The 14,338-nt window shown below is 38.1% G+C and overlaps 1 protein-coding gene across 1 annotated transcript in view; it reads right to left on the bottom strand.

Moving 5' to 3' along the window:
* Window positions 1–263: 263 nt before the first annotated feature.
* Window positions 264–14,338, bottom strand: part of DHRSX (dehydrogenase/reductase X-linked) — a 178,196-nt gene continuing 164,121 nt past the window's right edge. The window contains exon 7 of the mRNA XM_062601473.1: window positions 264–726. Coding sequence (XP_062457457.1) covers window positions 529–726 — 198 coding nt within the window. The 3' untranslated portion in view covers window positions 264–528. The remainder of the gene's footprint in view (window positions 727–14,338) is intronic.

The following is a 14,338-nucleotide window of genomic DNA, read 5'->3' as shown; positions in this document are numbered from 1 at the left end:
TTGACATATAAACCTAATGTCATGATAAAAACAGCATAATTATCATGAAAGCCAAATGTCTGAATTAGAATAAGCTGACATTCCTTATAAAGTGTCTCAAAGATTAATGAAGCTTATGGAAAGAGGATGTAACTTTTTGAATTGATTAAAAAAGAGTAAGTTTGGCTATATGTACAAAGGTGGCTTAAATCCAGCATTCACCAACACATTCACCAGGTAAAGTCCGCTTTTGTTGAACAAAAAATTGACAACTTAACTCTGCACAAGGTTAAAGATTGTATTTTAATCACAGACTGAAACATAATGATTTACAAAACTGATGGTTAGATTTAAAACCAACCACAAACATCTTTCTGTGGGAATATTCCCCCGACACCCTAGCAGATTAGGGGTTCAAGTGAAGAACAGAGTTGTTCATGTTTGCCTTTGGAACTGAATAGTGATTTTGAGGATGATGACTGATGCTGCAAGAATTCACCTATAGTGCTTGTCACTATATTTCATTTATCCAGCAGAAAGTGGCTTGTTCTAGGGAACTCTGCTGGATTCATCAGAAATCCCAACCATCTTGCAGCTTTCTGTCCAGAGCCTTCTCTGCAGCTCCTCATCATATGTCACATCAGCTGATTGTGTCCTTTCCTCATTGTAAAGGTAGCAGCCACCAACTCCTTCCATCTCGGGTGATACTGCTGCATAGATGGTTGTAGAGGCTCCTTCCTCTGGAGTCTGCAAAAACCAAAAATAAATCCAGGTGAGACAGGTATAATACAACAATTACATTTCACTGTAGGACCTTAGCAATGACAATCAGTTTCCCTAGTTTTGCATCACACTTGTGCTCCCTATGCAAACTTCAAGATGGCAATGATAAAAATGCCACCTATCCAACTGCCTGAGTACAGTCCGTTTTTAGAAAATGGACGATTTTGAGATATCTGAAATCCACAGAACTGGTATATGGAAAGCTCTGTTTCACTTTCTCAAGAGCTAGTCAGATAGACCATACAAACTAATTGATTTATTTTTCACAGTTAGAGCTAATAAACTCAAAAGCAAACACAAAAATTAATATCCCAGTGTAATTATTCATTTTGCAAGGATGAAAGGCTCTGTACTCTGCCTGAAGAAGATGAAAGTTTAGGCTGTATGTGTAATGTGCTCATTGTAACAGTATGATATGAGCAAAGGACCATGAAATCCATGACAGCAAATTAAGATTCTGCAGTTCAATCCAAGCAGGCAGGTAAACCAGGGAACTGCATTTTACGCAGAGCATAATTATACGCATATATGCAGGGTTCTGCAGTATCTTAAAGCAAAATGGTCCAAGTTTTATAATGTATGATATAACATGAATATTAAATGAAAATGAATAAATGAATAGCTCAGAGTCATAACTCCTTTCATCCTGAGGATATCCAAAACATTTCTCTTTTGCATTTAGAAACACCACACAGCTACCTTTGAAATTATGCCAATGGCATTTTTTTTTCTTTCATTGAAGGACATATTTGCAAATCAACATCTGACATATTTTGTCTTTATCAGTGATATAATTGTGATCAATGTCTACTAGATAATATGTCATTTTACAGTCTTTGCAATATCGTTCTATGAGTCACTGACAGTAAAATGCTGTTTGCAGCTTTGTCTGCTGCACCTGACAGGATGTCTTTTCCCAAAGAACTCATTTGATGAATGAGACAGTATCGAATAGGTTACTCAGTGCCTAATTAAAAAAAAAAAAAAAAAAAAAAAGTCATTTAAAGCTTTTTGTGACAAGATTGACTGAATTTTAAAAAGAAACAACTAAGTCTTCTGTTTTACCACTGTACAATAAAGTACACTGTACAACACAATATTTTACCACTGTACAATAAAGTACACTGTACAACACAATATTTTAGTAATCATTAATTTATTTGATGCATCTGGCACTTGGTAAATCTCTCCTTCCTACATATAAATCAGAGCCATGTCAAATCACAAGATAAGGCACCAGGAGCCAAATAGAGCACCCGCAAGGCACTGCGGGAAAAGCTGGGTCTGGTGTGGAGCCGGAGGACCCACATCCCCAAGACAAATCTGCAAATCCCTGCAGATCACCCTTCACCACCACCGCCTCTGGTAATTAAAAGGGAAAAGGTTACTAGCAAACATTTATGCAAATATATAACCTTCAATTCAATTGTAAAAGTTGCAAAAATCACCAGGAAGGAAAAAAAAATGCAAATGATTTACCAATTTACCATGAAAAGCTTTGTTTTCTACAATATAAAAACCTCTGTATTCAAGGTCCATTCCTCAAAATGTGAATTACTGAAGAAGCAACTTGCCCCAATGAAGTACTTCCATGTGCAGAGTTTCACTATGTTCTAATATAAATGCTCTGCTGGTTACATATTAAGTCCCTGTCCAAATGTATTTAAGCTGAAGGAAAAACTACCTATGCCAATATGCTACAAAGCAAGGTAATACCACCATTCCTGCAATGGCCTTAGAATAACTAGTTTTTATTGCAGGTTACTGCACAAAGAGTGTCTTTCCTATTCCAAACACTATCTATAGAAATATGATACTAAAAATATCAAAATATCAGCCAGTCTGTTAGAACAAAAAAAAAAAAAAAAAAAAAAAAAAAAAAAAAAAAGCCCAAGTAATTTTGGGATTTTTTTTAATTATTTTTAAGAAGATAATTATACTGCAAGAAACTATCTGAAAAAGCAGAATGTTTAATGTTTAAACAAGTACTTCTTTACCTTACTTTACTATTTTACTACCATTACTTTACCCTACTTTATTTTATGAAAAATAGTGTTATTCATATCCACTATCATATTTAAGCAACATAAAGCTATGTGCTTTGCAGGATCAGGATGACTCCAAATAAAGTGACTTCTTTCTCAACTACACATGTTCTTATAGTGGCCTTATCATTATCAGTTATGATGCAATATAAAATATCATAATACTGTAAAGTAGAAGAGCAATGAGCAATATGAAGCATTCCTATTTTATACAATATATTCTGGCTGACTGAAAGAAGGCAATAGTTTTTAAGGTACTGCTTTACTTTAATTAAAAATATAATGATATATTTGAATTATTTCATGTGATGTTTCACTGCACATTATATTTCTAAGTTCAACAGCTCTCTGGCATATACAAGTATAAATGAAACATGTCAATGTCTCCCATATCGTAATGACAATAATCTATAATTAAAATGCTTTAAAAAAATTTGTGAAGGTCTGCAGGTAGACTATGTGTGGTTGTAGTCTTTGTCCTTATTAGCAAGGCCCTTTACAACCTCAGAGACTAGTCCATACAGATCTTCCTATGCTATCAGAAACATCATGTGCAGTTGCTAACTTGATAAGAGAATCTCCGAAGATTTTCAGATCTTATCAGGATTTCTATTTTTTGATCTTTCAAGTTCTACACCAGAAAGGAATCTACTCAAAATAATATCAATTATTTTAAATAAAACTATACGAGTTGAAAGTCAGTTATTGGTATTATTCATGTTGCTCCAGCAGGTCTTTACTATTCGTACAGCACATTGTTTCTCATTCTTCAATATAAAGAAAATATAGATACACTCAGACAATAATCAAGGTGTTTAGGTGACCAACCTGTGATAAGCCTTATAAATGTAGTGAAAGAGTCAGTATCGATTAAAGACAACTTGTGTAAATTTTCACAAGATCTTTGTTTTTCATCCTGTTCACCATATCTAACATGCTAAGTACAAGGTTCAATGCATACTTCCCATACACTTGATTCTCATGTACTGTGCCAGGAATGTTCTACCACCCGTTGCTAAAAGTGATAACCTAAACCTATAGGGGGAAAATAATACTATAATACATTAAATAATTAGTATATACAAATTTAAAGCAAAATAATTTTTTCCTGTGCAAAGGGGCAGAGCTGCATATGTATAATTAATGAATTGTCTTATCTCATTTTCTGAGTGCCTAATTAATGCCAAAAGTTTTAATGTTTCCTTGCTTGAGGATCTCTTCATTGTTTTGGCACATTTTATGTGTTCGAAATGAAAGGAAAAAGGAAACCATATGCCAGCCCCAGCCATCTGGAGGCACCTACCCATTTTCAGAGGCTGGAAGAAAGAGGTGCACATGCTGTAGCTCTTCCTCTGGACTATGCGCGTACCTACTGCGAAAACATGCTACATCCACTTGTCCATGCACAATTAGTCAGACTCTTTCCTGAAGTGTTAGATCCATTACGGGCACATAGATCAACTACAGCACACAAATGTATGCACACACAAACACGCACGTCCTGCCTGCATCCTGCAGTCTACTGGAGCCTGTGGTGCTCTTGGGAAGGAAGAAGCTTGAAACAGTTTGCAACCACCGGCAGAACAACACCATCTGATCACAGATATCTCGGGCAGGGAGCAGGATTAATTGTTCTGGTGGTGGCAGCCCCACTCCTGGTTGCTGTCTTCCCTGGGAGCCCGTAGCTCTTCTTTCTATTTTGTGGCTGAATTTGTGGCCATGAAATGGTGAGGAAGAACCATAAATTTCCTTGGACAAGAAAATCACAGAATCACACAATGCTTGAGATTGGAAGGGACCTCTGGAGATCATCTAGTCCAACCCCCCACTCAAGCAGGGTCACCTAGAGCATGTTAGACAGGATCACATCCAGGCAGGTTTTGAATATCTCCAGAGAAGGAGATTCCACAACCTCTCTGGGCAACCTGGTCCAGTGCTCTGTCACTCTCACAGAAAAGTTCTTCCTTGTATTCAGATGGAACTTCCTGTGTTTCAGTTTGTGCCCATTTCCTCTTGTCCTGTTGCATGGGACAACTGAAAGAGTCTGACCTCCATCCCCTTGACACCCTCCTTTAAGGTATTTGTACACACTGATCAGATCCCCCCCTCAGTCTTCTCTTCCCCAGGCTAAACAGGCCCAGCTCTCACAGCCATTCCTCAGAGGGCAGGTGATCATCTCTGTAGCCCTACACGCTGGACTCTCTCCAGTAGCTCCATGTCTCTCTTGGACTCGGGAGTCCAGAACTGGAGACAGTACTTCAGATGAGGCCTCCCCAGGGCTGAGGAGAGGGGCAGGATCACCTCCTTCGACCTGCAGGCAACACTCTTCCTAAGGCACCCCAGGATACCATTGGCCTTCTTGGCCACAAGAGCACATTACTGGCTCATGGTCAATTTGTTTCAGCCAGTTCTCAATCCACCTCACTTTGCTCATCTAGCCTGCATTTCCTGAGGCTGTTATGGGAGACAGCGTCAAAAGCCTTGCTGAAGTCAGGGTAGACAACACTTCTGCTGCTCTGCCCTCATCTACCCAGCCAGTCATTCCATCATAGAAGGCTATCAGATTGGTTCAGGGTCAACAAATATTCTATTCTATGCAAAACTGGGACAGATACTAAAAGGGCTTTGTGTTTTTAGGGTTTTTAAAGTCTGTTAACACAGTTTGATTAATGCATTTTTAATTGCCATATAATCTTGTCAATACTAGGTGCTAATGCTCACAAAATGTGTTAGCTGATAATGTCCCTTCCGTACAGCCATATCACCACGGAACATCACAGTCACTTAATTTGTCCACTATAGGCTCAGTAGCTTAACTCTTTGGAAACAAAGTGTGCCTGCATCCCTTACATGTGATGATTTTGAGATGCTTCTCTTGTTAATCACCATATACATGACCTTCTGCCTCCATCTGAATTACTAGCTCAAAGTTATGAGCAGGTGGTACCATCAGAGAGCTTCAGGCCATATGGCATGTCTGTTGGAAAGTACAAGAAATCAGAATAGAAATAAAACTATTAAGGTCCAATGATTCCTTTTCTGAAATTCATTAATTTACCTAGTACCACATTAAGGGGCTATCAGCAAACTCTGAGAACGTTGCTGTGTATCTTAAACATGGTGATATGAATCGGTGTGAATGGACTTCAGGTCCATTGATGGAGTTGGCCATATGATTAAAAAATAGGTAGTGATACAACCAGTGGAATCAGAAAAACAGGAATGATTACTCTGGAAATAGCTTTACCCATGGTTCCCAGGCCCAGTCAGTCAGCAAAGACTGGTGGGATAATACTGTGCAATATATGAGCTAAAAGTGGCATGAGCATGAAGACTCCAGATACTGGTAGCTGCCCTCCTGAGGTACAGGACCTGGCATGGAGAGATGGCACAGACCATGACCAAAACAAAATATCCGTCTTAGGTTCTTCTGTGGTAGTGCCACAGGTTTGCATGAAGTAGGTAGGAAAATGTGAGTGCAGAAGTTGCTCTAAATGCAGAGGCACTGCAAGGCCTTGAAAAATACCATTTTAAGATATTTCTGGAGCCAGATTGAGCCATTTATCTTATAAAAAAAACACATTACTAATAAAAGCAGCTACTTTCATTAAAATATCAATCACTGTACTTTTTTTTTTCCCTCTCTCTCTTTTGGTATCTAGCAGAGCAGTAATCCTGCCTCTCAGGCACTGTGTTTGTATTTATGATGCTGCCATCTTAAGAGGTGCTGGAAGAGAGGGCTGGGCAAAGAGGAGAGAGAGCAGGGAGCATCTGACAAAGTGAATGACCCACATTGCAATCGTTTTTTGAGGGGAGGGAGTAAAGAGCCAAAGAGGCAGATGTGCATCCAGAATTGCTGGGCATGCTGGCAAATGGCTTAATGCTGAGGAAAAGAAAAAAAAAAAGGAAAGAAAAGAAAAGAAAAAAGAAATATCCATTCAGTTTGCAATGCAGAATATATTAAGAATTGGTGGAATGCCCCTCAGCAGCAATATAAAATTGACTGGCTAGGGGACATTCATCTGCACTAGTTTTATAATGGAGTTTTTTACTATTAGAGTATCATGATCTGTCACATCCATTAAGTCATGACGTTACCAGTTACTCTAGGAAATCTACTCCTGGTTTTATGAGTCAAAGGAGTCTTCAGTTTTGGGGAGATTTGGAGTGGTTGTTGTGTGACCTCTGTTTTTTAAATGGATGAGCTTCCATCATACCATTCCTGGGTCTAGGAACAATGAGACATATCACTTCCTGGCCACAGGTTTTCCAGGTTCCAGTTAGAGAGATATAACAAGCACTATAATAGGTCATCTTTTGGGCAAGTATATCAGGTACTTTTGCGAGAATCCCTTTACTTTCTACATGCTGGGGCCACCTTCATGCCAGCTTCATAACTGATTTCACTTATTCTAACATTGTTTTGCAAATTATTGTATTCTTCTGACTTGCTTCTGGATTGAATAATTCTGAATATACAGCTCTTTAGAAAGGACAAATATCATCTGGGATCTCTGAACAGTACTATACATATGCACAGCAGGGCTTAGCAATAAAATGAGAACATGAAATTACTGTTACTTGATATAGAAAAGTCTTTTATCTACTTATTAGCAGTTAATGGAAAGGTGACACCTAGTCACCCTTAATGCATCGTTTGACACTCAAGAATAAAGACAAACATGGAACAGTTTGAAACTCTCAGAAATGGAGTAACTGGGGTTGTGTTCCCATGAATATTAAAGCAAGCAAACTTGTGATAAGCAAATTACTCGTGTTCCACAGAGCACTGATTACTATGATCTGTGAACTACCAAATCATATCAAAACCAGGCCACTTTTGCGTGCAAGACACTATAATGTGAAACAACAAGCTGCTGCTCTAATGTCACAAGCCTTCCAGTGAAGACATGGGCTAAATATTCCCAACATTTGTTTTACATCTTCAGCAGTGTCTAAAGTGATCATTGCTTTGAAAATCTCAACCAAAAAAAAGCAGTCAGATGAAATACTGAGTCTTAAAAACAATATTTAGAATGGAAACTGTAGATGTCAGAACGTGTCCAGCAACCTTTGATAAATAATGCTATAATAGCTGTTTATAAGTCCAGATAATATCTGTGGCCAGTACCAATTATCAGATCCCTAGAAAATCAAAGTTGACCAAGAGGTCTGCAGCAAGCTTTTCAGAGATCTCTGCTTTCACTAACAGCCCCCCCACACACACACTCCCACCCTCGGTTTCCATCTGTGTTCTCTCTGTCTTCCTATTCTTCTTTATGTAGTTTACTATTATTCTTTTTCTAATTTTTGCCCCAATCCAGACCAAAAAGACATGAAGGTGTTTTACTGAACATACAGTTCTTCCTAGAGACATGTCAGCACCGTCAAATTAATTTCTCTTAACTGCTAACTCAGAGAAAATTAATTCTTTAACAAATCCATTTCAAAATAAAATTCTTTCTTTAGATTTCATCTTTAAAGGAGACATTGAAATAGAAATGGCTGCACTAAGATGTGAAGCCTTTTTCCTAACAATCTTATGGCTGCAGAGAAATCATTTTGGAATCAGAGACTAATATCCAATAAAAAAGCAACGCTAGTGAATTAAGAACACAAGGCAATCTTCAAACTACAAAAGTATCAAAATGTTGAAGGAAGGGGAGTTTTTAATATGAATAGTTTATACCTATTCTAGGCAAAAGAGAGAAGCTTTTCCCTGAACATCCTAGAATGAGATGTAGAGATGAGAAGTAGAGGTAGCTGGAACAGAGAGTGCTGGCAAACGGCAGTTTGTAACCATGAAGAGTATCAAATCCTGAATCTCTACTACCCTCCATCTTGAAACCAAAGTTCTTGGGAAAAGGTTTCCAAAGCAACTAAACCCTATTTTTAGTCTCTTAAAATTGCCAGTGTCCCATGTAGTGGGCTGTGAGCAAGTAGGTTCCCTGATGGTGGTTCCTGAAGCTGCCAGAAGCTGGCTCAATTGGAAAGCAGGTTGTGTGGACAGCCTGGCACACCAATCACTGAGCCCTGCCAGGTGTCCCCTGAGGGACAAGGGAGCCAGAGAGACCCAAAGAGCCTAGGAGGCCCTATCTCTTCTTCATATCAGGCACTGTGGTAGATGGTTTGAGAACCTGGAGACACTAGCCTTCTGGAACAAAAGAAGCATCCCCAAAAGACTGTGAGCTCTGCCTTTCATTCACAGAGCACACAGAGCCAGTGGGCAGGCTTGAATGCCAGATTTCTAATCAATCTTTTGATGGAGTCAACTGTGGAAGGTTTCACTTCATTTTGTGTCAAAGCAATGCTTTCTGAGAAATCTGTTTTATTGGAAATTTGCCAAGCAGCTTTACTCTGAAGCCCTCTAATGGCTCTTCTGTTAGACTCAGAACACGAGCAAAGGTTTATTGAGGACATCTGTGGCCACAACTCTGAACCCACCTCTTCTCAAGCAGCCACTTTGGGCTAAGCAGGATATTGTGAGTCATCTCAAATAGTATCAGATGCTTGCATTTATTAGGCAGCTGAATCAAGCCCTTTTGCCTGTTAAGTTGAAATGCTTTCTTAGCCCCACTAGAGAGGTTACCGTTAGCTTAAATATTAGGCTCACTTGCCTTTACCTAAATGCAGAAAAATAAATTTAGGTGTCTTAATTTCAAACTGAATCTCACTCCCTTAGAAGTACTAGACATTTAACCCCAATTATTTGAATGGGGAAGCTTTCAGATCCATACCTTTCATTTTCTGAAATGAAGGATTAGAAGAACAATGTTTAACTTTCAGTAACTTTCAAAACAGAAACAATAACCCAACTTTACAGGACTGCTTCATTTGAGTGGGAATTGAAACTTAGGGTCAAAGTCATTAATCATAACTGAATCCTTTGTTCATTTTGTCAAATGTATTGAGAAAGATTATTTTGCCTGCATTTGATTCCTAAGCTCTCTTTGCAGCAGACTGTGATATGTTCAAATTGAGAACTGTGATATCACTGCAGCTACTAAATTACATTGCACTTGTTACTTTACTCAGCTCAATAATAATAGGAAAATTTTGACAAATAGGACCCTGTTGCCCTAGACATTGTATAAACATCTAGTCAGAGACAGTCACTTGCCAGGAGAACATTCAGTCTCTGGGAAAGAAGGCAGGCAATAACAGGATGTAAAAGGCAGAGAGAGTACACAGATTTCACAAAATGCTCAAGCCAGTTCTGGGAATATAGCACTCTGGTTAACTAGCCCTCTAAAAAGCATAATATTCTATTGTGTCAAAGATCTACCTATTGCTTAAGGAACGTGAGTTAAATCACCTCAGAATTGTCCTGGGTATCTTTATATAATCTTGTATTTTCTGCAACAGCTCTATTCACAGACAGGCAAAGTGATTTACTGAAGCAAATGAGTAGGTCAGGAGATGAGATGAGGAAAGAATGCTGGCCTCCTAAATTCAAATCCTAGTGCCTTATGCGCTAGGCTGCTACGCTTTTCTGTGTCTATAAAACAAAATAAGCAATTTATTTATTTACCATCAGTTCTATGGCCCTAATTACAATGTCATGTGAGCAATTAAATATAATTTTCTTCATTCCTCAATGTAGGCTGATCTGTCATTAAGTAAGAATACTTAATTACAGTTTACTGTTCATGCTAGAAATATGCTAAGGAATCATCCTGTTATTTATATTAACTATGCAAGGCTTTAATTCTATTAAGTTTTGTACTATCATTACTATCTGACAAATATAAATAAGAGCATTAGACTGCTTCCCCCTCCAACAAAGCTCTTAGAGAAGCAATCTCTTTGATAGGTAGTGGTTGAAACATCTGCCTCATTTAATAATGTATATGGATTTCTTTTAGTTGAAAGCACAATTTAAATATGAATCAAAATATGAATGGATCAAACTTAAAAGAAGACTTAAAACAAACAGCAATGAATGCTTTAGAGCTTCAGTTTTCTAATGAATTATCTTATACTGATGTATGGCTCATCTTTAGTTTGCTGAATTCTTTCAAATGATGCCAGTTACTGGCAACCAAAATGAAACAACATAGAAAAGCAAACTAAAGTGTTTACATCTATAATGGTAGCTGGACAGTCCCAGTCAGCAGGAGACCTAGAGAGGTTCTAATTTCTGATGATGATGCTCCTGAGTGTGTATACTTCTGAAGAATTTATTTTCTTACCCACAAACATATGCAATGTAAAGTATCTCTGCTGGCTTTTGTTGGAAACAAAGTTTTTAAGCATAAGATATATGGTTACTTCTGGCTTGTAATTCCCTAATGCTGCCTTTACCCTTTTACTTACTGTTCAACATTTGACAAGTCACTTTGCCCATATATCTTGTTTCCCCTTCTAAGAAAATGGGAACTGATAATTTTATTACCAACTTCACAAGCTTGCTATGTGGTCTGTTCACTTTTTGAAGTTTTTACAGCTCTCTGAACTCCTAAATATTTAAAAGGTAAATGGTACAATGTAAAAAAAGTTTAGGAGCTGTAACTATATCAAAAAGCGTAAGTCAAGGACTGTAGTATAGACAAATTTGAATAATACAAAATTAGCCAGTGGCTATTTCACAAGCAATTCTATTTTAGGTTGATACAAAACCTGCCAGCAGTGAAGTTTCTGGACTTCGTAGGCTCTCCTCCCCGCTCAGCAAACGGCAGTAGGAGTTTGCGCAAGCCCCAAGGAGGAGATAGGCTCCCAGCCTAGCTGTGCTCGCCTGCCCACCAGTGGGTGCTTACCTAGACTCTCTGCAGGGCAGAAGGTGTGAATCCCATCCTGAAACCAGGTAAATCCTGCTCCTGGGGGCCTCAACAGCAGAGTTTTCCCAGAAATGAATCAGACCTCTTGCTTGAGCCACTTAAGGGAAAGACCAGAAACACACTGGCCGAGTGATTAGCAAAGCGTACAGACTAACCCCAAATAACTACAGGGTGCTGCGTCTCTCCATTAAGCACCTCTTAATAGCATGAAAAAGCAAAAACTCTGGGGAAGATGAGATAAATGAAATCAAAAATACACTGTCCCCTCAAATTCTCCTGCCTGCATTGCAGTGGTTCCCTTTCATTTTCCCTTCCCCTCAGCAGGCCAACTGGCCAACTCAGCAGCAGGTCCCATGGTGGGCAAGCAAGCCCCCTGCGCAGCCATGCATTTAGGGCCACAGAGCAGCCCATCACCAGCACAGAGCTCCTACACAGAAGAAGAGCAATCATCTAGAGTACTTCTCCTTTCCCCGTGGCTCCTTCCTGGGCTCTTTGTCTCTTCCACTGACTCTGCGTGGATTAAGATGTTTCATACAGTTCTTAAAGCATGATTCAGTACTGTCCATGTCCCAGCTGATCTGGGTTTCTGTTATTGACATAGTGTGTTTAAATTATTGCTTTTATTTGCAATATTTACTGAGCTACATGGAGGGGAAAAGAAAAAGAGAAAGCCCAAACTGGAAGACAGATAAAAGTGGCAGGGAGGGATGGAGGCATATGTGCAAATGTATATTTATTATAAATACACTTGCTGGTAATTTCAGTATTTAGTCTGGAGCCACAGAAATGAACAAGCACAGAGGTTAATTTAGGTCTATCCTGAGTGACATTCTCCTAAAGAATGAAAATAAGAAAAATGGACTTATCTTTTATAGTTATTTTGGTAAAAGAACTGAAATAGGTAAGAGAGGCTCAGGTTTGCTAATCCTACCTTTCCAACAGGTGCAGTAAGCAGAATCAATTGATTCAATTCATTAATTATACATTATACGTCCCCTGTTCTCATGATAAAAATAATGTGTCCAGTAAGTTCAAAGTATTTCTGTTTATGTAATAAAATACCTAAAAAAAAGTTTGTTTCATTTTAATTCTACTCATATTTCATCCGAAACAGCTTGTAAAAACTGTAAATAAAAAAATTAGTCATCTAGTAAATAAAACTATCATTTCCCATTTTCTTTCATAACAGAAAGCAAAAGTCATAAAATCACAGATATATTCTAATGCCTTACAATTATGGAGCTATCTCCTCAGTTATTAAAGAGAAACAATAAATGTAAAGGAAAAGGCTATATTCAGTTGCAAGTCAACATATCTTAATGCTTACTAACCCATCAGAATCAACCTGTTTTTAACAAAATAACTAAAAAAGCAAATTCAAAGTAGGAGTGAGTTTGATTATTCAGATAAAGCTTTTTGCTTATTGACTGAAAGTGAGTATAAGTTCTGTAACTTAAATCTCTGCTCAGATGAATCAAGCCCGGGCTCTTAACTGCACTCCAGGGAGCAACAATGGTTTAAATTCAGAAGAATCAAAAAGAACATACATAACTTTTGACAGGCAAATAGTGTCATTTATTTCAATGAGATAGTCATGTTTCTAAAACCATGTCGGTCAAGATCTGAGGTATAATGTCTTTTACTATACCAGCTTGTTATAGACAGAGGAAACACAACCTCTCAGCCACACAAACACTTCCTAAGATCTGAAATCCAAGCAATAAACTCCCATCTAGAAAATGATTACTCCTGAGTTTAATCACATTTAATCACCAACAATCTGAAAGAATGAAGGGTTGGTACTTGTAATACAGAGGGGGATACTAGCGTAGGGAGAAGTGATAAAGTTATTAATTTCCGAAGGGGTAGAGAAAGAAAACAAAAGAAGGCAGTCCTTGCCTTGGGAACAGAAAATGGAAAGCAGGGAAGTGGGATGTACTGAAAACTGTTCCTAATAAGTATTAAGACACAAATTTTTACTGTCCACTGAAGTTGTTAGTTTTAACATGCAGAATAATTTTTAAGCTGTTTTGTAAGTCTTCATTTTATAGCAGATGGAGCCATTAATTTGTGAAAAATGACTGCCCTGCAAAGGCAACAACTGGATTTGCTGACACAAATAGTCCTTCTCAGGATTCTGTTTCTTTAACTGATGAAGAAAGTCACAGCAGAAGTATTGTGTCGATAGCTGCAATCCTGTGTGAATGACTAAACCTAGTTTAACAGAACTGACTGTTCTGGCTCATGTCCCAAGAAGAACTTGTTCAAGTACCAAAATGAGATCATCACCAACAGTCTCATGAGTTGAAGAAGGACAGTGAAAGAAATGAAAGGAGAAAAGCATTTAATCTCTTTTATATCTGAAGTCTATCATCAACTTGCTATTAAAAAAAAGTAGTGGAACAGTAATCTTACAAATCTTAATAAACTCCCTTAAAATTTTCATATTCCTTTCATTTTACTCTCAGGTAGCTTCTGTCTCTGCACAAAGCTTCTGACTTGAATCTTGTATACTGGACCGATTGAGGGCATAGATAGCTTCCAGCATCATGCCCTGGAATCCGGTACAGAATAACCCAGAACCTCACACTTGCAGAATTACCAATAGTCAAAATAAAAGCAATGAGTATTAACCTTTTCATTTTATTAAATGCCTCAGAAGAATTTCTGTTGTGCTTGTATTTATAGGGCTTTTTGACTAAAAGGTTAGAGTAGTTGCTCAGAATGGGAAACAAATACTCTGAGGTTTTGTGG

The sequence above is a fragment of the Rhea pennata genome, chromosome 1 (genome assembly GCF_028389875.1).
Source record: "Rhea pennata isolate bPtePen1 chromosome 1, bPtePen1.pri, whole genome shotgun sequence".
Classification (NCBI taxonomy): Eukaryota; Metazoa; Chordata; class Aves; order Rheiformes; family Rheidae; genus Rhea; species Rhea pennata.
Note: the sequence above shows the minus strand (reverse complement) of the source record. Positions and strands in the feature narration are given on the sequence as shown.